The sequence below is a fragment of the Pelmatolapia mariae genome, linkage group LG7, assembly GCF_036321145.2.
Source record: "Pelmatolapia mariae isolate MD_Pm_ZW linkage group LG7, Pm_UMD_F_2, whole genome shotgun sequence".
Taxonomy (NCBI): domain Eukaryota; kingdom Metazoa; phylum Chordata; class Actinopteri; order Cichliformes; family Cichlidae; genus Pelmatolapia; species Pelmatolapia mariae.
In genome coordinates, this window is record NC_086233.1 from 52,790,953 (window position 1) to 52,814,042 (window position 23,090).

At 39.8% G+C, this 23,090-nt stretch overlaps 2 protein-coding genes across 3 annotated transcripts; one reads left to right on the plus strand and one right to left on the minus strand.

Annotated features, from left to right (window-relative positions):
* Nucleotides 1-1,263: 1,263 nt before the first annotated feature.
* Nucleotides 1,264-12,225, minus strand: alpk3a (alpha-kinase 3a). The gene is made up of 15 exons (XM_063480390.1): nucleotides 12,098-12,225; nucleotides 11,638-11,661; nucleotides 11,152-11,273; nucleotides 10,630-10,747; nucleotides 9,194-10,541; nucleotides 5,945-6,424; nucleotides 4,063-5,191; nucleotides 3,546-3,693; nucleotides 2,871-2,998; nucleotides 2,730-2,765; nucleotides 2,364-2,638; nucleotides 2,177-2,265; nucleotides 1,850-2,067; nucleotides 1,695-1,743; nucleotides 1,264-1,606 (listed from the first exon to the last, which is right to left on the minus strand). The coding sequence occupies exons 1-15, from the start codon at nucleotides 12,223-12,225 to the stop codon at nucleotides 1,264-1,266; spliced, it is 4,635 nt and encodes a 1,544-aa protein (XP_063336460.1).
* Nucleotides 12,226-14,141: 1,916 nt separating this feature from the next.
* On the plus strand, nucleotides 14,142-21,798 carry malt3 (MALT paracaspase 3). 2 transcript variants are annotated; one of them, XM_063481124.1, is made up of 15 exons: nucleotides 14,142-14,249; nucleotides 14,460-14,521; nucleotides 14,645-14,769; nucleotides 14,869-15,007; nucleotides 15,092-15,267; nucleotides 15,399-15,495; nucleotides 15,993-16,028; nucleotides 16,150-16,353; nucleotides 16,905-17,082; nucleotides 17,201-17,275; nucleotides 17,457-17,584; nucleotides 18,847-18,996; nucleotides 19,987-20,141; nucleotides 20,778-20,894; nucleotides 20,989-21,798. In XM_063481124.1, the coding sequence occupies exons 2-15, from the start codon at nucleotides 14,485-14,487 to the stop codon at nucleotides 21,310-21,312; spliced, it is 1,941 nt and encodes a 646-aa protein (XP_063337194.1). In that variant the 5' UTR covers nucleotides 14,142-14,249; nucleotides 14,460-14,484; the 3' UTR covers nucleotides 21,313-21,798. The 2 variants fall into 2 exon arrangements, with proteins under 2 accessions (XP_063337194.1, XP_063337195.1); XM_063481125.1 differs by having other exon boundaries at nucleotides 14,148-14,249; nucleotides 14,442-14,521.
* Nucleotides 21,799-23,090: the final 1,292 nt, after the last annotated feature.

Below are 23,090 nucleotides of genomic sequence, written 5' to 3' on the forward strand. Positions count from 1 at the left end.
CCAAAGACATATTTATTCATTCACTCAGTCATTCACTCGCACCCTCACTCATTTATTATTGTTCTTCATGTTACTTTGCATATTTACTCCATTTATTTATGTACACATTATTTATTATTATTTTGTTTTTTTCAAATATTCAATTTCAAATATTTCCGTGTTTTCTTTTCCTTCATCTATAAGCTTCATGCAGTTAGTGAATACACAAGTGACACCAGCTGACATGTACTAGTTTGGACTCTTCTGAATATCCTTATTAATCATTAATCAAGACACAAATTCCCAAAGCTTTCTTTTCACACAGGTTTGGTGTTATTTGTAGGAGAGAACTGACCTCTGTTGGACTTTAACCAAGAATACAAAGTTAATGTGATAACTGAGTGGGTTTTCATCCTTATCGTCTCCTAATGTCCCTGCTGGCCTCGCACAAAATAAGAATAAAAAGGTTATGTTAATGAAGTTTCTGCCTAATACTGACCAGCGGTACACTCCCAAAACAGCTCTTTTCTTTGAGATAAAATACAGTTTTGCCATCTAAAATGTGAAAATAATGGAAAGGGACTGGAAAAACAACAATCAGTCACAATAACTAAAAAAAAGCCAAAAACAAAGTGCACACAAACATTTTTTTTTTATCTAAAAATGGTGCTGTTAATCCACAGCATGAGCTCAACTTTGCTGTGAAGAAAGTTTAAATACTAGCAATAAATATTAACCCAGAAATGAGCGCACCTTTTACTTGATACACATTCTGTACATGACGTGAACATGCAGCATCTACGTATAATATTTATAATACATTCTAGATAGCGAGTGAAACATACATGCATCGTGGCCATGTACATTTTATACACGACATTTAAATGAAAACACCTTAATGCTGACATCTCCTGTTGGCTTATTTGGCAAATATTGCTTGGAGAGTTGTTTGTCCACTCATAGAGCTGATAATACTCTGAGGCAGGTGTTCAAAGATTTTTAGAAAAGCTATGTCAGTTCAGTGATTCCTCTTCTATAAAAGTAGAAAAGCAGACTATGAGGTTTAAAAATCGCTGTGCCCGTCATGCCAAACATTCTCACAAACCTTTTAACTACGCTGAGGATGGACGTCTCCTCACAGGGGGCAGATATTCACAATAAGTTTTTACCACGTCAAGCTGACAAATGACTCTTTTTCTCTTGCCGCCTTTGATAACTGGAAAGTAACACTTAATACTAAACCAATGAAAGCAATGAGATATTGCTAGAACAAAAGCCCTTTTCCTACCTTTTTTCAACAGTGGCATCAGTAATTTCTGCTGGCTTTGGTTTTGCACTTGATTTATTGTCCTCTGTCTCCTGACCCTTTCTAGTCACCTTTGGGCTAGAATTAGCTTTTCTAGCAATTTGAGGGCTGTGTCCTTTTCGCTGGAGCTGTGGGCTGGTAGACCCCGCTTTGCGGTTGAGCAGAGGGCTTTTTGAGCCCTTCGCTTTGGCGGGCTGCTGCAGACTGTCCATAGTCTTAAGCGGGCGCAGGCCAAGAAGCCCGCAGTAGTAGTTGCACTGATGGAGTGTCAGGAACTGGTTGAACACCTCAGGTGAGCCACACTCAGTTAATCCTTGGTATCTGAAGAACAAAGGGAGGCGGGGGGGTTATTGCAGCTATTTAGCAGCAAACAAACAATAATTTTGCATGTAGGGACTGCGATACAAACCCTTTTGACTTGGTGACAACTCTCACATTTGTAATCTTTGTTTCAACACCTAGAAAAAATAAAAAAAACAAGCCATAGAGAATCTTTAATGGTTATGATCCCGCTAATATTCACTTTAAATGATTGCCTTCATGATTGTTTTATGTGTGGTGTACCCTCGAGCTGAGTGACCAACAAATTGCCATGTGTCCACTGATGGATCCAGTGCTGGAAGCTGCAGCATTTCTGCTCTATCTCAGAAATCTTTTGCATAACCAGTTTCCCTTTAGCATCCATTGTGCAATACTTAAGGAATAAACCAGTAAGATCAGCCTCCACTGTGGCATACGGCACAGAATTTGCTGGCCGGTACATCAAATAGCGAGGAATCACTCTGTAGGCAACATGAATTAACAGTGGGATGATCACAAGCAGTAATATACTGTGTATAGTATAATTTTAATGGATTCAATTGTCAGAACAAATATATATATGTTGCTTACTCTAGTGAAGGCCCAAAGTTTTCAATAACTCTTGCTTCAGCTGAGAAGATTTTGCAGTATTCTCGAATCATGTTTTGGACTTTGCATTCCTAGAAAACAGAGATTTTTTTAAAATAATAATAAAGCAGAAGGAAGCACTATTTAACCATATATACTAAAATTTAACAAGTTCCTCAGTGAAACTCACGTGCTTAGTAATTTCTAGATTTCTCTCTGCAAGGTTGCTCTCCTGTTTGGTCCCATAAGCGATGGGGCTTCGAACTTTAATAATGCAAGTGCTTCCGGACTCAAAGACGGGATCCAGGCCATAGATGACCTTCACCTGGCTGGTTTTGTGCATGCAGCCCTCCCCAAGGTGCAACCTCTCTGTCATGATCCGACCAAAGTACTTGTCACCCCAAGTGCCAGAGTCGACCAAGCCTTTGGTGAACAGGAGCGGGGTCATCTCTATCTCTTCTCCAACTGAAGCAAAAACAGAGTTACTCTGGGAATCCAGTTAAAAATAGTGCATAAACAAAGGCTCAGATGCATATAGTGTTTAACCAAAAATTACCTTCCAAATCATCTTTTAGCAGTATTTCAGACATAACTGTAAGAGAGAAAACAGACAAAACCTTGAATAAATTGAATTTAATATTAGTAAAACACACTCTAAATTTCAATTTTGATTTTTTCTATACATGCTGTTTCTTACTGTCTATACTGAGGAGGAAGTCAGTACTGTCCGTCCCGTATTCATTAGTGATTGTGCAGCCATATACACCACAGTCTTGGTTGGACGCGAGAACAATTGCCAGTGCTACTTGGCTTTCATCTCCTCCACTTGAGCATAAAATAAGAAAAAATAAAGAAAAAAATCCACACACACAATCATGAACGCATTCAATCGAGAGACTCCAATTCCCCAACAACCCACAAGATGTCAGTGTGAGACAGATGCACGTGCTGTGTGGCAGCAGACTGCTGACACTGCAACCGTTAGCACATATATAGACTTTTAATGCACCCTGGAGATGGGAAAAATATTGTGTCAGGTTACAGTTTCTGTGTCTAGCCAGAGATTCACCTCTCTGTGTCACAGCTGTGGGGTTCACAGTCACATGAGCTGGACATCTTTTGCAGTGAGAATATGAGAATGACAGAAGACCATGGGATGCACTCAGGCCCAAATAAATCCTGCTTATCCTTGAAGCATTATTGTTTCATATTTGGAACCCGCCCATTTGTCATTTTGGCTGGAAATCCTCAGAATAATAGCAATGGCAAAGGTGAAAAGTAGCTCTTTTAATACCTAAAACAAATTGAACATGTGATTTTACAGATAGGTAGGGTGGTTATGACCATAAAATGAGTAAAAGCGAAAACTAACCTTCTTTTCACCTCTAGAATTTCTTCCTCATCTCTGTACCACTTAATGGTGGAGTCGCCGAGCACGTTGAAAAACTGGCACCAAAGCTTCAGGTGTCCAGAGGCATCTGGGAATGGCTCTCCCCGCATCTTACGGATAACCTGTGGAGCTGGTGATGCATGGAAAGGAGAATCGAGCTCATGTGATGTTTCCTGTTCCTTAAGTGGCAGTTTATTTCACATTTTTCGCACTGATGATATATTTGATATAAATGATATATTTTGAGAGAAGTATGAAAACAGGGAAATTAGACAGTCCACTGTAATTTAACAGATAATTGCTTGTAACTCCATAGGGGCTAATTATCCATCCATCCATCCATTTGTCTCCACTTATCCAATCCATGGTTACGGGGGAAGGCTGGACAGGTTGCCTCATTATTTATTTATATTCCAAGCATATATTTAGTTAATATGATTAAAAAAAACCCTCTTCATTTCATAATACCTTTGCTAAATTAAACAAAAGAAAACTTTACCTTTCAAAGGGTCTATCTTTTTTTCAGCAGGTTTCTCCTCTCGTTTGGTGCTGGCCGGCTCTTCTGTGGGAGTCTCCCCCACCACTTTGGGCACCTCCAAGGTGGACTTTCGGCGATTCAGCAGCGGGGAGCGTCTCTCGATTGGTGGGGTTTTTTGAGCCTGCAGTAACGATGCCCTGCGGGCCTGGCTGGGTGACATGTAAGGGGACTCCTTCTTCCCTTGAGTATCTAGTGCTAGTGTCCCATCTATGTCTTCTTTAGGTTTTGGGATGAAGATTTTGCGACGAGCTCCAGAGGCCAACTCCTCAGGCGTGGCAGAGCGTATGAGAGTTAGACTGTCTCTGCGTTTCATTCGGGGACTGCTTTCACAGGAAAGGGATGATGTTGGTGTAGACCCTCCGCTTAGATCTTCAGCTGCCGCAGCCTCGTTGTCTGAGTCTGCAGCAGCTTTGGATATTAATTTGCGGAGACTAGCTGGACTTGTCGGGGGCTTGGAGCTGAGTCTCTCAACAGAAAATCTGTTTTTTTGGGGTTCTTCAACTGACACTGAATTCTCTGTCTTGGCATCTTTGAGGGATTTGAGTTTCAAAGTTTCAGGGACAAGGACGTCCACTGTTGTTTTGCTGAATAACGAAACACTGTCACCGACTTTTGGTTTCAGAGCTTCATATAGCACAGTGGGAGTGTTCTCTTTGACACTTCTTTCGTCAAAGTTAGGTCTTCTATTTTGAGCACTTTCAGGCTTCACAGCCTCATTTTTGTCACTGTCATTCTTTGTTCCGCTTTGCGTGTCAGCTGAAGTTTCCATTTCTGTCGGCTCAGTGTAAGTGGGCAGGCTGAATTGTGGTAGATCACTTTCATGACAAGTGACAGAAATTGGTGGTACCACGAACAAAGGCCCCTTTGGAGTTTCAACAGCCTGCTTTGTGTCTGACACATGGTTGTTTACACATGCATCACCCTCCTTATCATCAGTGAATGAAACATTTATAACAGGAATTAATGCATAGCTCATCTGAGGGGGCTCTTCTCTCCCTTCCACGTGTGTATTTTCTGTCTTGCCGTCTAATTGTGCAACGTCTTCTACTTTCTCCGTAGGTGAAATGTGATCATCTTTCTGCATACCTTTCTGCGTGGGCAACAAGTCAGAAGCAGGAGTTGCATCATGTTTTTGCAAATTGCTTGATTCTGGCTTGTCTAGGGCCAAAACAGTTAGTGGCAAAGTAGACTCTTTGAGCTCAGCCTCCATTATTTCAATTTTGGGGATTAGAAATTGCTCACTTGGACTCAGATCTGGCACATTTGATTTACTATCAGGGATGTCTTCAATAGTAGATATCTGGATTGCTGGAATATTCTCTGAATGCACACCGCTCCAGCCACTCCCACTCATGTTTTGATATGCAGTATTACTCTGTTCCTCCATTTGTTTTATCTTTGATTGAATCGACTCTTCTGCATTTACTGGAGTCCGCTTTTCTGTCTCCGCTTCAACCTGTAAACTCTCATTCTTCACTTCAGCGCTCTCCACCTCTAAACACACTTGCTCCTGTGTTTTTAGACTGTCACACAGATTATTATGTCCTTCTTTCTCTAAAATAGAATTTGCCACTTTGTTTTGCTCATATCTTCCCCCGCTTCTTGTAAAACCAGAGCTTGAACTTTGTGTAGCACTAACATCGCCGACTTCTGTGATTTCCTGTGACCTAGCACGAGTGGGTTTATGTTGCATTTTTAGGTCAGCCTTGTCTAAACTCTCAGGGAGTGTAGTGGGCGGAAATCCTGTATTCATTTCCTGAATCAGTGAAGTACATTCGGTCTCCTTTTTTAGACGATGTGTCTCTGCACCGAATGCTTCCACATCAGGAAAGTATGAAAGCACCTGATCAGGCTTTTTAGATTCGCATGCCTCTATTTGGCTTTCCAGAGAAGATGTTGACAATTTAGTCATCTCAGACCCGTTTATACCTGAAAATCCCTGCTTCTTTGATTTCACTTCGACTTTCTCTTCCTCATGTAACTCATTAGAAGAACTAGCCTCCTCCATGTCAACTTCACCTTGCTTCCCCTCTTCTTGCAAAGTTTCAGTGGGCGTTTCTCCAGGACTGTGGCTTTCCGCTGCTGAGACGATGCCGTGAGGGGGAGTCCAGCATTCTCCCAAGCTGGTGAGGGTGGGCGTGGGGGTGCCCCCTTCTTTATCAGCCAAGTCTTGGGTCTGTGGCAAGGCAGACTTATCATCCTCTGGAACAGACTCATCTCTCTCAGCCTGCTGATTATGCTGCGGTGAATCTGGCTCTTGCTCAGTGACGTGAACCTCTTTGATAACCGAGACCACCTCAGAGTCTTTATCTTTAAAGTCAGCCTGATTGAAAATAGAAAAGTCATCGTAATGGCATTTTCAAGTATAAGTCACAGTCAAAGTCACATTTATTTATATAGCACATTTAAAACAACACCTGTTGACCAAGGTGCTGTATATGTATTATCATGTTATGTTTCAGAACTCACTCTAAAGATGGATTATGTTGCATGCTATGGATGCAAATATTTTTACCACTTTCATTTACTAGTTGTAGAGGAACTGTATGTGTTTCAGTGTCAAGTGTTTTTTTTTTCTTGTTTTTAAGAATCTTGTTACAGCGAATTTACACCTCTAATTTGTGACTGTGTGTCATATTTAGACTCTGACAAGTTTTTGTGCCATGAAGTAGAAAACAACTACAGGAAATCTGAATATTCGTAACTTTTTTGACCGGCTTCTTTTAGCCACATTTTTTTAAACTGCCTATCATGTGCAAGACAGCGGTTTACATTTGTGAGGGTCCACTATAAAAAAATATTTCTTCTTTCCTTTGGAGCTTTAACTGATTAACCTTTTACGCCAACCTTCACTAACCTTCTGGATGAAACACTTCAAAGTTATTCTTTGTGAAGGGTACAAAACATCAAATTCCACTGGCTTTGAAGTGCACTTGTTTTGCTCTGAGGTTGAAAGATAAACAGGGGAATTCCCGCATAAACTGACATTGATGTGCAGTTTACACAAAAGTATTTGCTAGGTGGTGAATGAATGATAGCCTGTATCTCAGCCAAAGACCAGTCATAACACACATGATAGATAGAAATCTAATGTAAATATTGGGTAGCCTCAAGCCTCAACAATAGCTGATAATTAAAAGAAGAACAGAATTTGACTTTGAAGAGCAAAAGTCCTAATTAGAAAGCAGAGATCACATTTAGAGTGGTCAAGCTTTGAGTTACATAAAAAAATGTTATTAGTTTCCTTTTGTTTTTTTCCGCTTAGAGCGCTTTTTTCCCCTCTGTCCTCATCATTAAAATGTATACATAGCTGTAAAGCAACCACGTGATGCCTCGTGACAATAAGTGTGGCCGGCAGTGACTGCCAAAAAAAAAAAGAAGTTGCAGCTTTCGATGGAAGGGAACTGGAGTCACATTCAAATTAAAACTGAAGCTATTTGTCACCACTGTGTACATTGTGTGTTAAAAAAAGGTCACAATCATGTGAGAAAAGATTGTTCAGATAACAGTTACAACTTCCTCTCATTATGCATTTAAAGAGCTTTGTACCTAACCACAACATAGCAAAGGTACAGTTGTAGTTCCACATTATGGATATGCAATCACTCAGCAGGTGGATGTTTAAACATAGTTACTTCAGTTCCCTTTTCCACATATCATTGTGCACCGCTTGGACATGAATGCTACTTTACAATTAACAAAAACACACACAGGAAATTTATGAATACAACAACAAACATTTGTTTGCAATAAACCAGAATCTGAAACCCAAGAAGTTGTAATTACTTACTTGTCAAAGCTATTAATACTTAATGGCATTTAATGCGGCTCATAATACCCATGTAAGGCTTCTTAAGTTATCACATTATCCCATAAATATTCCCCTTCTTCTCAAGCAAACAATACATTTAAAAAATGTGCAGAAAAACAAAATCTGAATAAATATGAGATTAAAAAGTACAACTAAAACTATGTAACACCTTTTTCTAGTCTGCAACCTTTAAAGGTAACAGTGTAATGCTTATTGGGTAATTTCAGGTAAATATCAATACACTTGTGCTACATATTTAACTGTGTAACTGATAAGACAAACTACTAATGAAAAACTTCACTTAAAATCAAAGAATTGTGTTGTGATCGGTTTAAGGCTGCTTGCTGTAAAGGCCAAAGGTCAGACACATAGACTGTATCAGTTTAACCCTAAAAAAAACACATTTCTAACATACATGTAGCTATTTGACAAGTTGGACAGTGAGATGACAGAACTGCTGCCTTCCTCTCTCTTGTCTCGATGAGGAAAGGGTTTATTTTAAGGTATGGGGGGCAGTGAGGAATGTGTCCCTTCCTTTCATGCCGAGACCTGCCGCCGGACTCACTCTACTACCGCTGAACCTCTTTAAAGCAAAGCCCTGTTTGTAATGTGAGACCTGCATCTGACATTCAGGTTTCATCATGATCTCTGACGCACTCCTGGCCCCATTCACCACAGCCAACATGCGAATCCCAACATGCAGCCTATCTTACAGTGCAGATGCACAACATCCCCCGCCCCTGCATGTAACTAGTGAAAGCATCTTAAGCTTCCCTGTTTCTCCCACAGTGTTTTTGTGTGGTTTATCTTTGCAGCAAAACAGTTGTGTCACACACCTATGCTGACTCACTCCTAAAAGTTGCTGATCACTAATATTATGTGTGTTTTTAACTGTCTAGAGACCCATGATTACGACATCTAATCATCGTTTTTGCTTCTTTACCACTTCTAAAAGCTTTATGTATAAATCTGATTTAAAACTGAAAGGTGATTTTTTTTCAAGGATGTTAAAAAGAACTTAAAAACTGAGTAAATTTTGTTCTATAGTGAAATCTTAATCATCTTATCTAGGTGTTAATTTTTAGTACAACTCACTGAAACTTTATTTGGAGATGAAATAACCACGATCAGACACTCACACAAAGAAACTTCTTTCCTCTAATTTACTCTTTAGTGATTTTTGTGTGGGGTGGTGAGGAAGTTCATTTTGTGCTCAACTCGTGCTCTTTTGTATTACACAAGTGGATCTAATGTGCTGCTGTGGAAGACCCCTGTACATACCTCTGTGACAAATTCAAGCCTGGGCAGTGGCACTTCTTCACCTGCACTGCTGCTCTCCATCCCCACAGACACCTCCATGGCTTCCATGGCATCCTCACTTTCTGTCACACTCGGACTTGTGGACTCCACTTGTGGCAGTTCATGTGATGGTGGCAGGGCCGAGTGTTGTGCATGGTTTTCATACTTAAATGTATCTGGCTCTACTGATGGTGGCTCGTGTTCTGTAGCCACGGTAGTTTCTGAAGGCTCTTTGGGTTTATCCATTTCCATAGGCGCAGCTTCCTCTGTAGGAGGTTTGAACGTGTCTGGACTGTGTTCTGCTTGCAGCTGAAATGACGGTGGCATTTCTGGTTCAGGAGCCTCCACTGAGTGCTCAAAATCAGCCTCTTCATTCTCAGTGTGACCATGAGTGCTTTTCTTACTCTTACCAAAGAAGAAGTCCTTGACTGAGTGGAGCATAGAGGAGATGGAAGTCTGGATGTGGTGGTGGTCGTGATCCTTATGGCCCTTGCTGTGATGTTTGATGTCTGGGCCATGTTTGCCATGGGCTGCTGTATGCGACACCTGGGGTTGCCTTTCTCTTTCTTTTTCCCTTCTGATGGCCAGTCCTTCCTCTCTTCTTTTCTCTTTTTCATATTCCTCCTGTAGAGCTTTTTCTTGTTCTTCTCTCTTTTTTTGCAGCTCCTCTTGCTCCTTCTCTTTCTCTTGATTGTCACACAAAACAGCTTCTTCCACTTCTTTATCTTTCTCGGCTTGAGATGAATTCTGTTTTTCCTCCACAGCCTGGGACTGAAGAGTCTCTGCCAAAAACTGTGCCAAACTGATTCCTCCATCATAACAGTTTTCACCTCCAACTCCCATCATATGGCTTCGGCTACTATTAATTCCAGCATCTACGCCATTTGACATCTTTATTCTTTTAGTGGCCAACGTCTCGTCTGATGGACCTGTCTCGTCCTCAAGACCTCTGTCCCGGGATGCCAAAGAAGCTGTTTCCTCATTTTCTGAGCTAATTCCATTAGGTTCTGCAGTAGCTCCCAGTTCCTCTATAGCCTCAGACTCTTTGGCTACTTCCCTCTCCTCTGGTGGTGGGACAGCCCGTTTCCTCTGAGGGTGTTCTGGACTAATCAGCGGTTTCGCTTTCTGAACATTTTCTTTATTCTCCATCTTGGTCTGCTCCTCTGCATCTTTTCTCTTCTTCTCTGCTTTTTGTTTCAGCTTAGCAAAGAAGCGCTGGTGGATTTTGTACTCATTCATGGTGCCAACCTCCAAAACACCAGAGCAGGAGACAATACCTTTGCTATTGCTGGCTGAGACTTGGTAGATGGCTGCATCGTCTAAAGTGCAGCTAGAAACAGAAGCTCTTGTTAATATCATTAAAACAAACAAAGAGCTACCTCTCTGCAGTATGATTAATGCAAGCCTGTCTTACATACTTGTAAATATGAAGGGTATGAGTTTTTCCATTTCGACGAATTTCATATTTCGGGAGTCCACAGTAGCGATCCATTTCCATATCGTCTTTATACCACTTTAGTTCTGGAGCTGGGTAACCTGACATGGAAATGGTATAATGAACACCTTTCCTCTGGCTCATAAACATTACACTCCCTGTGCTACTCTGTGCTGTTAATGTGCAACAGCTAAATTTCTCATATATTAAAAATAATGACATGCTTAACAAAACACAGTGTGGAAACTTTCACTTGAATGTATTTTGGTTATTGCATCATGTGAGCCCAACCATCTAGCTTGCCTGAGGCCCAAAAAATCTTGAAAAATGAGCTCAAAACTAAGCTGTGCTGAAAAAGTAATACAGGAAGAAGTGCTGCCTTCGAAGCAAAATCCTTTGTTTTCATATTAGTCACATCCTGCCACTTCACACCCAGCTCAGATTGAGAGGTTTCAGTTATTCCGGCAAACAACAGGGCACAGACGCTACCTTGACGTAAGCCTACCTGTTACCACACAGGTGAATTTCACATTGCAGTTCTCTGAGACTGCCTTTGACTTCAAGGTGGTCTCGAAAGATGGCTGTATGTCCTCAGTCAGCTGAGCCATGACACTGCACAACGTGCTCCTGAAAGGAATTGCTAATCCATTAGAAAGTCAGCTTCTTGCTTCAAATAGAAATAGTGGATACTTTTACACTTGATCTCAGTTAATCAGGTGAACCCTTTCATCTTTAACTAGTAGGCTCCAATTACTTTGTTTTTTATTTTTAAATTAAAACAACAGGAAAGGATGTTAATGGGAATTTCTGGTAGTGACATGGATGTCAAAGGTTGACACAAACTTGTGAGATGTCAAGCAAAACAAACTTGCCAACCCAGCACCGAAACCAATGTTGGTCAGTCAAAACTTGTGTGGGTTTCATTCGTGGAGTAAACCAGTTTTTGCAGTTAAGATGTTAGTGGGTAGAAGTGTTTTAAAATAGAGATTACCTCGCCGGCCTGTAGTGAGAATACCTTGAATAGCTATTCAGAGAGGAGGCAAACGAAGCAACGACAGTGATTAATTAGGGTCTGCGTATTGGGACTCTACCCCAGTAAAATTGTTTCACAGCTGTCCTCCTCCTACAGTTTATAGATAATGCACACGCAATTATTTGTGTGATATATGTGATTTTATCTGAAAACTTAAGTGGTTGTGTTTAATTTGGCAAACTTCATCTAATGGGTCTAGTTTGATCATGTGTTATACCAGTTAAATGACATAAAAGATACAAAGAAATGTTTACTATATTTTATGATTTTTTTATTCGACCTGCCAGACCAAGACTCTTTTTCTTGACCACTGTGCACTTTATATCTTCCTCTTGTATCAATCTGTATCAATACAATATCAATCTGCTTCACCAACATGCTCTGCAAACACATAAAGAATACAGATAAGACTGTCTACCTGTTTTCAGGCCGGACATTTGAGAGGTAAGTATTGCGGCCATTGAAAGATGGAGCCTCATCTTCACTGAAGCTGCTTGTCCTCCCATTGCCAGAAAAAGATCGAGTCATCGGCCTTCTAGAAGTCATTGTCCACTGAGGTAGCGCACCAAAAACGTACAATCCTAGATAGCTGAGATAAATCACCCAGGCTACAAAAGCACTCTGCTTTCACATCCACAGCTTTCCAAGATCAAGGCTCAGATTAAATGTTGCTGTCCATGCAGGAGCTCCTGGAGAAGATAAAAGAAACACTTCAGAATTACAACAAAACCTGTTGGTTGTTAATTAAAGAAAGCAAACAACACACTCTGTGTTATTTACCCATACAAAACTCAAACACACATTTCAGCCCTAGTGCTTGTCCTTTCTGACCAAGCAAAGCAATTGCATTGGAGCAAGTTATAAATAGGATCATGCTATCAGGTTGTGAAAGGGCTGTTAGTGGTCAAACACAAACCTAAGAGAAGTTATTTACTTGTATGTCTTAGGAATACAAGAGATGTCTTTCTTGTTCACGACAAAACTCTCTAAATTTTCCAACTTACCATTAAGATGTTGTCAGTGTTACTTTGGAGCCAGAGTCTGTGAAGAAATTCTCTGTAACCTCCTATCATAGACATGCATGTGTTGCCAGAGGGGCCCTATTTATAGCAGGCCCACAAATAGGTTCAAGAGCACATCAGATTTTCCGAAACTAGACTTTAGACTTTAGCAAAGAAATCTACAAACAAACTGAATTCAGAGCAAAATGTTAGCCATTTAACCCAGAACACATTTGCCTCAAATCTGTCTTTTCGTTAACAGTCACAATGCAAGAATCTCACTGCAGTGTTTGGATCCGGCTCAACAAGCTGGAAAAACTTTCCCATCTTGGTGAGACACTCTTGTGGATTATATGTAGACTCGATTCATGATGTAGCTGATGACAGCCAATGGTTTAAGTCCAATGCTTTGCTCAGGAGTTCCGAAAGGACAGCCCCTCCACCCCCACCCCTCCAACACACATATACACTTTGTATTGCAACACATGGTTAAATCACATTGACCTCCTTGTTGCTCATATGGCCTAAGGGAAAAAAAAGGCTTACAAAACCTGCACTTTGATTTAATAATGTTAGGAAGGAAGGAATAGCTGTTGATGACTCATTTTTAAAACATTAAAATTACTCTCAGGATTGCTACATTTTACTCTTTCCTCCCAAATGTCTGTCTCTGTTCTCTGCGGGTTTTTTTTTGTTTTTTCTATCACAATTTATTACATTTATATAAAATGTAGCATTAACAAGCAAATATCCCAAAATCAAGCCAGTATATGTATTAAAACCTAATGCCCCTTTAAAAAAAATAGAACATAGGCATTCAATCGTACACTTTATTGTGTACTTTACAAAAATAAAACTACATATTATAGATTAATAAACATATTGTTGGAATATGTTGTGTTTAAATGCTTATAAACAGCCAATAAGCGTTCATGGTCGACCATAATATCTACTGAAACATATAAAGAGACATTTTAAACACGTTGTATTTCAGATTTGTGCTATGACGTAAGGTTTTTGAAGCTTGCTTGTCTTCAACATGACATTTTTTTATTCGCGTTGCACTACGAACAGACATCTAGTAGAGTTTGAGTTAGCCTAACTAACTAACTAACTAACTAACTAACTAGAACTGAAAAACACCGTTTTACTTTGAGGCTCTCCAGACTCTGACCTCAGACAGTGATTATGCATCAGCTGAAAAGGGCCAGATTGCTCATTACCGTAATGCCAGAAAGAGAAGTTTGGCTTTTAATTTAAATAATTTACATCGCTCTAACAGGCACAGAAATGCTCTCTTTTGTTTTTTAAGTGTAAGATATGCTTCAGTATTATAACTAAAAGGAGACTTGGGTTTGTTTTTAGCATGATATGGATTGGGCTTTACTGCTTTGTTGTAAGGGTGCTCCAGTATTACAGACATAACGGTAATGTGTGCGTGCGCCTTCTCGTTCCGGGAAAGGGAGGAAGAGTTCGGGCTATATATTTGAAGTTATGAAGCCTGAGAACAGGAAAACATATTCTGGCCGAGGGGTGACAGCTTCTCAACTAGTCCGAGGGAGACAGCAGGTATGCAGTAAAACACGTAATATTTACGGTCATATTAAACACCTACTGACTCAGTTAGGACGTTTTTAAATATATCCTGGAGTTTTTGTACGGTTAACAGTTGACCTGACTAGAAATGAGAGGTTAGATACATCGTTTTCCTTTTCATGCCATTCATTTGGAGTTTCTTTTCTGTACGTGGGGATATTATAGGCAGTGATTTTCTTACAGTTCGGCACAACAAGAAAATGTACAGATGACTGGATCCTTCCCCAAGCACACAATGATCAGTGGTATGTTTTAATCTCAGCACCAGCACTGTTTCACTAGTGTTACTTTTTCCAGTGAAACAGAACTAAGTTTGGTTTTATGAAACTGAGGTTGTCGCTTTTTTGTTTTGTTTTTTTCCTCACTAGAAATTGTGATAGTGCGTCATCCTGTCTCTGTGTGTGTACCTGTGAACCATAAGGTGACTCTGAGCGTCCGTGCTCAGGGCACAGGCATCCTCAACTACCAATGGTTTAGAGATGGTGGAAAAGAAGTATGTGAATTTAACTTTTAAGAAGTTAGTTTTCAAGCACTCTTGTTGGATTTAGTGTGAAAATGACCGTTTGTTGCTGTCAATGATTTCCTCCCTAAGGTACGTGGTGGCACTCAAGCTGATCTGACCATCAGAGCTCAACAAACTCAGCTCTATGTGTGCCGAGTGAATGACCAGCACTATAAATGTGTGTTCAGCTACTGGGTGAAGGTCAAGGTGTTGGACATTGATAAATCAGGTAAATCATCATGCTGGTTGCATGTCATTTTTATCGTATAGATGCAGTTTTCATTTCAACCCGTCTTTTTCTTTGAAACGTCAGGCTTGCCCATAGACTGGCAAGGTGAGCCTCACATTGCCACCAACCCCAAGCCGCAAAAGATTCAACCAGGTACAAAACTTGCTCTACAATGCGCTGCCTTTGGTATCCCAGCTCCTTCCTACCAGTGGTACAGAAATGGACAGCCACTGCTGGACATAACAAGCTGCACACTGCAGGTAAGGAGGAACGGCGGTGAAGATGAAGTGTTTACTTACCTGTGATCCCACTGTGTAATTCATTAAAAAATGTAGTTAATATTTCACTTTTGGTACAGAGACACGAACAATGTGATTTATTATATTTGCAGATTGAGCACGCGACAGCTGAACACAGTGGAACATACCTGTGCTCGCTATCTAACACACTAGGAGAGAGGTGGACTGAGCCCATCGATGTTGACATTGGTAAGCTGAAAGTGAAACCTAAAACAAAAATCAGTACAGTGATACCTGTCTTATCCCAGTTTCAGCACTGTATTCTTTCCCATTCCTTTACTTTCTCTATTACTAATAAAAGGTGTCAAAGAGAAAGATAAATTCTTCACACTCCTTTCATTCCACTGGTTTAGCTCTAAGGCACTAAGTTGTTTCCATTATGCTGGAGGTACTTTCCCATTTCTACAGACTAAAAAGGAAGTTGTTCTCCAAATAGTGCTGGGCTTGAGCCTTATACACAAAACAGGAAAGTGATGTAAAGTGAAACTAGTTCTTGAAGCGATTCTCCTGTTTATAACTTACTTGGAATAAAAGTGACTTTCACAGAGAATACTATTGAATCTTTGAGTTCTATTGTTCTCTATATGCTCCCCAGACAGAAATGCTACTTTAGGTCAGTTTTTTGTTTAACATGAACTGATTTTGTGCTTCTTTTTCTTTTTTCTTTTTTTAATCACAATCTCTAGTGCAGAGTGATCAACCTCCTCCAGCAGCGCTCACAGGTAAAGTTTAATGGAAAGAAACATTTTGTCATTTGATGTGTGGAGAGGAAAACTGACAGAGTGTTTGAGAATTTTCTTGTGTTGGAGTGATTTTTGAATCAGACATTGAACTTTCTTGCAGCTACTGATAAGGTCGCCTTACTTATTGGCAACTTGAATTACTCCAACCACCCGGCCTTGATGGCACCCGTCATGGATGTTCATGAGCTCGGCAACCTCCTGCGGCAGCTTGGCTTCAGAGTCGTTTCCTTGCTGGATCTGACCAGGGAGGAGATGCTTACTGCTATTGAGAAGTTCATTCATCTCCTTGACAAAGGCGTTTACGGTGAGCGTTATAATTTTTTTCCTGCCTCTTTCTTTTGGAAAAAGCTTTTGTCATTAGCTGAATTTCAGTATTTAGCCGCTGTTCTTAGAAAATGCTAATACTATTATTTTAGAGGTTTATGTGGCACCTAAAGCACTGTAACTTCCTTCGTCATATTCCGTGGTTCTTATCTTGTGATCGATGTTAGATAACGGCTGTATGACTTCATACGTATGTGGGACGATGTGGCTATTTCCACGTGCTTGGTATATAAATCGTTCTTTTTATGTTTTACTGTTCCACTTGTAACAGTGTGTTAGTGTTTTTAAAAAAATAAACAAAAGTGTTGGTGTCAATAGCTACTATTATTGGCGCAGTTTGGAGCTGTGAGGTGATATTGTCTGCTGCTATTCTCTCTTTCTGTTGTTAATAATGAAACAAATGTGATTAGAAGTCAGGCATCTTTATGATGATGTGTTACCTCCTCAGATTGACTGTCATGTATTCCAGGACTGCAGAATTACTGCAGCACTTTTGTTATTGCCGTACTAATCAGATGTGTCTCTCTACAGGCCTTTTCTACTATGCGGGCCATGGTTATGAGCATGCGGGAAGGAATTACTTGGTGTCCGTCGATGCTCCGCAACCGTACGGAACTGAAAACTGTGTCTGTGTGCAGAGGATCATGCTCAGCATGCAGGAAAGGCAGACTGCACTGAGTGTAATCCTACTGGACACCTGTAGAAAATGGTAAGTGCAATAATTAATTTCTGCACTGAGCCGATATCTGGATATGTAAATTTATTTGTAAAAGCTCAGTTAACATGACATAGATTTGTTATTTGTGTAACTTCATTTCACTCTGTAGGTACAACCAGGGTTCCTTACTATCTGCCATCAAGCCACTGGCACCCAGCGGGAACACAGTTTACGGTTATGCCACGTATGTAGTATTAATTGTTTTGTATTCAACTGCAAATGGGGGGGGGGGGGGTTGCACATGAAATCAGTTAACTGATTTCATGTGCAGCTTGTTTTTGGTTTATAGCATAAAATTTTTAGAAAGTCACGGTTGTAGAAAGTCATGCAAAATAAAAATAACCCCTCTCCTTTAATTATTGCAGGTGCGAAGATGCTGAAGCATTCGAGGTCCAGGACGGGGGCAAGAGTACTGGGATCTTTACAAAGTACTTGAACAAGCACATCCTGCAAGCTGAGAAAGTCACGCATGTTTTAGAGAAGGTTTCAGAGGGTAAGAGTTAAATTGGAAAATTAAGAATGGGGTTTTTACTTTGTTTACATGATGATTCATTTCCAAAATGCCTAATAGAAAGGGCTGCTGTAACAACACAAATGGCTTTGACTGAGTGAGACATTAATGTGGCTGACACCAAAATCATTAGTTTCATTTTTAAGAAAACCATACATATCAATTAAAAGTGTACATTTCCTTCTTTTTGTTTCTGTTCAGTTTATTAGGGATATAAACACATAATTCAGTAGGCTGACAGTTAGAGATGAAGGGTAAACAGCACCGAGAGGAACAGGTTGCCCTTTGATATACACCACGGACCACAGACAGCTTTTGGAATCGCTTGTATCTCATTTTAATGTTGTTTACTCGGGTCCTGTAAGTAAAGCGATGACTGTGCCGACGAAGGGAAGCTGTTCAGTGTGTTTGTCAGTTTGATGGGCCCCCGGTAGAAGAAATTTTCAAAATGCCATTAGCATGTGACCTCATTCTTTGGAAATTCACACTGTTGGATAGAGAAGAGCAAGAAACCTGAGAGCTGCAGAGTGCAAGACAGCTGCTCTGCAGTTTGGGCACTCCCTGCCACTGCTCTCATGGGCTCACTAACAAATTAGACTTACCAGAACAGGACATCCTGCTGACAGCCCTGTCTCTGTGTGTGAAAATATTTAAATGAATAAGTGTGGTGTTGGATATGAAAATGTTTCTTTTTTTTTTTTTTAAATTTGTGAGCCTCTTTAAGCCTCTCGTTTGGTTGTTTGTGTTATAGCAATAACCCTCTCATTAAAGGAGTGTACTCGCTTTATTCAGATGACAACTCTAAATCTGTGTCCTATTCTGTGAGCATAGTTTTAGTTCTCCCTGAATATTCCCCCTTTTAGTCCTATTAATGATTTTGTTTTGCATGCTTGACATCTTGTGAATAGGGGTTTTTCCCAAAACTCGTGTCATCAGTAACAGTGAATTTTAAAAATGCCTTTTTTTTTTTTTAAATATCCCAGAGTTCCTCAAATATAACCATGAGATTCTGATGAATCTCTCATATTTTTTTCTGAAACATTCCTCATTCCCTGCTGTCCTAAGATGAACAGAGCACTAGGACGATTGGAAGGTTACCAAAGTTTTTAAGCAGTGCTGATTTTCTTAAAGTTGTTCAAACAAGACCGAGTTAAAGGAAGGGGCCAAAAAATCTCTACAAACGTGTGTAGCTGCTGTATTTCATTGTATTTACCTCCATCTGAACCCCTCCTTTTCTCCACCAGATCTGGGCAGAGATCCTCTAATCACAGGCAAACAGGCGGTGGAGATCAAACACACATTGAAGGAACCACGATCCCTTGCAGATCCAGTTCGAACCACCGGCCACACAAAAGAGCTTCACCTGCGAGACGCCTGCTGGAGACAAGCAAATGGTGAGATGGGAGAATGTTTTATTTTTTTTTTTTCTTTATCGATGTTACTGCTGGTGACAGAATATTCGTAAATATGCTTTATTTTCCTCTGAAGCAAAACAAATTAACATGCGGCCATGTCGCAGTCTTTAATAAACTGCACAAGCCATGATAGAAACAAAAAAAAATACTCCTCTTTGTCGCGGTCAGTGTTTTTCACGGTCAAACATATCTGTTCCCCTAGTTTTTCCACTTCTTTGTAAATTCCCTGACGTCTATTCCGATATTTCAGCAATCCTCCTCCAGGAATTTGCTGACATTTGAGAGCACTTATATCGAGGACATGATTGTTAGCCTCATGCTGATGAATTCAAAAAAGTAGCTGGAAATGTACAAGAAGGAAGCGACCGTGCCGAACGGGCCAGTAACAATAGCGGCTGCGGGCTGCGTTGACCCGACGTGCTGTTAGTTACATCGGAGGTGTTTGCGGTCATGACGTAGATTTCTCTCGCTGAAGCATAAATCCCCACAAAGAGAGTGAGTGTACTGTTTAGCCTTTTTCTCACCTCCTACTCAACAATGTGTGACAAACTAAATCTGCACACTGTGGTTTGATATTTTTTCAGCATAATTCATAATTCCGTTTGATTAATGCAAAGAGGGAAATGGTTTATTTTACGCTGTGCATTTTCCCCTTTGATGGAAGGAAGTCTGTTTTGACAACTCAGACTTCCTCGTATTTTCTTTTTACACATTTGCTCAAACTGAATCTTGATATTGTGGGTTAATCTAAGAACTCTTCCTAGATGGAAGATAAAAGTCTGTGGCTTGAGATAAATGAGTTGCTGAAAGTCCTAATTTGGTCATGGGCTCTGCAAAATCCTCTTTAAGTAAATACCATAATGATTAACAAAAATAAATGCCGAGTAAGTTTTGTTACATGTTGTTTTTATGCATGCTTTTTTCCCCTTCTATTTAAAAAAACAAAAAACGTTTCACATCTGCTTTCAGAGCTTCCACGGAAGAAGCGGCTGATGTTTCTTTGCGGAGTAGAAGTGGAAGTCAGCTTCTCAGCTTTGTACTCTAATGTTCTCGTAGCTTTTGCCACTGTAAAGACCACAGGCCCCCATACCCAGGACTGCGTGGTCACACTAAGCAGTATACCTGTAAGTATTTCTTATTTTCCACTTCACTGTCAGACTTTTTAAGCAAATTCGGCTATCCGAACAAGCCCAAGTAGGCCCTGGAGTACAAAGGCAGGGGCATTGTTAATGGCAGTATGACTAATTTGCAATACACTGAAATGTCACTGTTACACTGTTACATAACTGCTTTTGATTTTTGGCAAAGCTTATCAGTAAACTCAGGATTTGGAGAAAATTTTCAGCTTGTCCCTACACGACAAATTTCACATGGCTCATGGCAAAATGCTCGTCAGTTTCCACTAGACAAAATGGATTTCTCAATGATGACCATTCACACCCACATTTCACATGTGTGAGGAAGTTCTGCCCATATATAGGCTTCCAGCATGCTGCAACCGCAGATGAATCAGGAAGCAGTAATGGTTATGAGCAGCACTGCTCTTGTGAAATACTTCCATCAGTTTGGCTGACTTTGACTTTTGCGTAATACTGACATCTAGTGGCTGATTTTTGAATGTGATACTTTCTAGCAACCATTCAGTGCCAAACCACTGTAAATACAGCTGTTTATTTATATTGATGAAGATGGTTAACATGTATTATAATAATAATAATAATAATAATATTATTAACATTATTTGTGCTTTTAATCCTCAGACGATGGAAGACATATTTTCCAGGTCTGGCAGGTCAGAGGAGATGGACTCACTACTACTTATGAATAATGTTAACCCAGACTGTACTCTGAGGCTCTGTGCTCTTCAGAAGCTCAAGGTATGTGTCCGTATATCTATACTAATACCTTTCTCTAATAGTGTTTACTTACAATAATTGTTTTGGGGGTTTTTTGTTATTTTTTTGTTTTTAGGAGTCGATGGTCATAAAGGTGGATCTACACTATACTCACAGAGACAGTAAACTGCGTCAGACAGAAAGCCAGCGGGTGGACATAGGAAAGCCTCTCGTGGCTTCCTGCAAGCTGTACAGGAGGAATCATGGAGCAGCAGGCAGGACACGAGAAGGCGCTTTTGCTAAAAGCATGGGCAACATCACTAGCAGCAATGCCCCGCTGCATCAGACTGGGTCATGCCGCCCTTTCACTAGAAAGGCGGTGTGTGCTGCTAAAATTCCTGTTACGTGGAGCAATGAACCTGAAGAGAATGATGAGAACGACTTCAGCTGTCCACATTAAAACTTTCTGGTACTACTTTTGTAAATACTGGTTGGAAATCTCTTGTTTTGTTTACAGTTGCTGTAAACATGTTTGTACTTGTCTATGAATGATGATGATAATTAATGTATAAGTGAGTAAGTGATTGAGGTTTGTGTTTGTCTTACCAGCCTTCAGCTGTTAGATTAGTAGGCACAATAACACTGTAAGCTGATTTTCATCATAAATTATATGCTTAGAAAACATTAATTGTATATAACACTTTTGTTTTTTCCATCAGTGGCAAGCTGGCTAGCCTAAATTATTAAATGAAGACGATACTGTCAGTAATTTATCTAATAAAGAATACTACATTGATCACTTTTTTAAAAAAACAAACAAGCAATTTATTATATCAATATGTTTTGCTGTTGAACTTTAAAATCTACTTTTTTAATTGTTTTGGGTTTTTTTTGTTTGTTTGTTTGTTTGTTTGTTTTTCTCAAGGAGCATTTTCACAGTGATGCTTAATTCAAGTTTGTAGAATAAATTAAAATATGTCAGTTTTAACTTTGCTAGTACTGGGTTGGGTCGTCTTTTGCCTTTGGATTGTCTAAATTCTTCATGGCATTAATTCAATAAGGTGCTGGAAACATTCAGTTAATATCTGTTGTCTATCTTAAGTCTTAAACCTAACGTACATTATTAGATTGTCATTATATTGGAGTAAAATGTGCTTTTAGCTCAAAACGAAGAATTAAAATCTCAAGTAGCTGCTAAGTCTTCTGGAAAAATCAAAGTAGATTTTTTTTGTCCTTTAGTGCATAGCCTATACCCTAACAGATAAATGAATTTCATCGTATATAGGCTAAAAAATGCTGTGAGTTGCATTATTCGATATAGTACTGTGTAAAAGTCTCAAGCCACCCCTCAGTTCTTTATATTGTTTTTAGTGAACTGGGAAATGGGTGCTTTGCTTTATTGGAACATGGAAATCATACATGGAAATACAGCATATAAGACAAAAACAGTTTGTACAATTCTGTTGAGCTTGAAAGACAATATTTGCTATGATCACCTTTATTCATCGAAAAAAGTCTGAACTCTGTTAGGCAGCTTTCTTGTAATTTCTTTAGGTAGTCTTCAGGAATAGTTCTCCAGGCTTCTTGAAGGACATTCAAAGCTCTTCTTTCAATGTTGACTGGCTTTTGTTTTGTTCCAGGTATGCTTTTACTGTATTGGCAGTGTTTTTAAGATCACTGTCATTCTAAAAAACATCAATCAGACATTTGCCAGAAGCTATTGCATGTTGAATCAAAATCCGACTGTACTCTTCTGCGTTCATGATTTCATCAACTTTGTTTTTTTCTGATTTTTTTCATATTTCTTAAGAACAGTTTGAGATACTGCTCATCTGCCATAAGTAGTCCTGTTTTTGTTTTGCTTTTTAAGCTCACCACTTCTGCCTTCGTCCTCCACTTTTTCAGTTTCCTCTTTTTAAAATGTTATTTTAGTGCCGCTATAAGCCAAGTTTTCAGCTGTCAGGTTTTTGGGAATCACCTTATTGGTGCAAAAAATATCTTATGGATCCTGTCAAACTGTTCTATCTTTGGCAATTTCTGCAGATTCTGGTAAAGAAATTGGAATAAATTATGTGTTTTTATAACAGGCTGCTAGAAACAGCTTAAAAGTGCTTAAAGATGCAATTTAAGATTGCTGAGTCTGTCATTTGTAGACCCAACACTGGTTTGTGCCTTTGGCTAGGTGCATTTTCTTATGCTTGAATCGTTCACTGGTCAGTGTTAAGTGGCAGAACAAGC

Coding starts and splice junctions, on each gene's coding strand:
- alpk3a (XM_063480390.1), bottom strand. CDS start 12,225: ATGACTTCTAGAAGGCCGATGACTCGATCTTTTTCTGGCAATGGGAGG. Junction 2,766..2,870: donor CTTCCTCCTCAGTATAGACA/GTAAGAAACAGC, acceptor TCTCTCTTACAG/TTATGTCTGAAATACTGCTA. Junction 2,639..2,729: donor GCTAAAAGATGATTTGGAAG/GTAATTTTTGGT, acceptor TTTTTGCTTCAG/TTGGAGAAGAGATAGAGATG.
- malt3 (XM_063481124.1), top strand. CDS start 14,485: ATGACTGGATCCTTCCCCAAGCACACAATGATCAGTG. Junction 15,496..15,992: donor GCCCATCGATGTTGACATTG/GTAAGCTGAAAG, acceptor CACAATCTCTAG/TGCAGAGTGATCAACCTCCT. Junction 20,895..20,988: donor GTGCTCTTCAGAAGCTCAAG/GTATGTGTCCGT, acceptor TTTTGTTTTTAG/GAGTCGATGGTCATAAAGGT.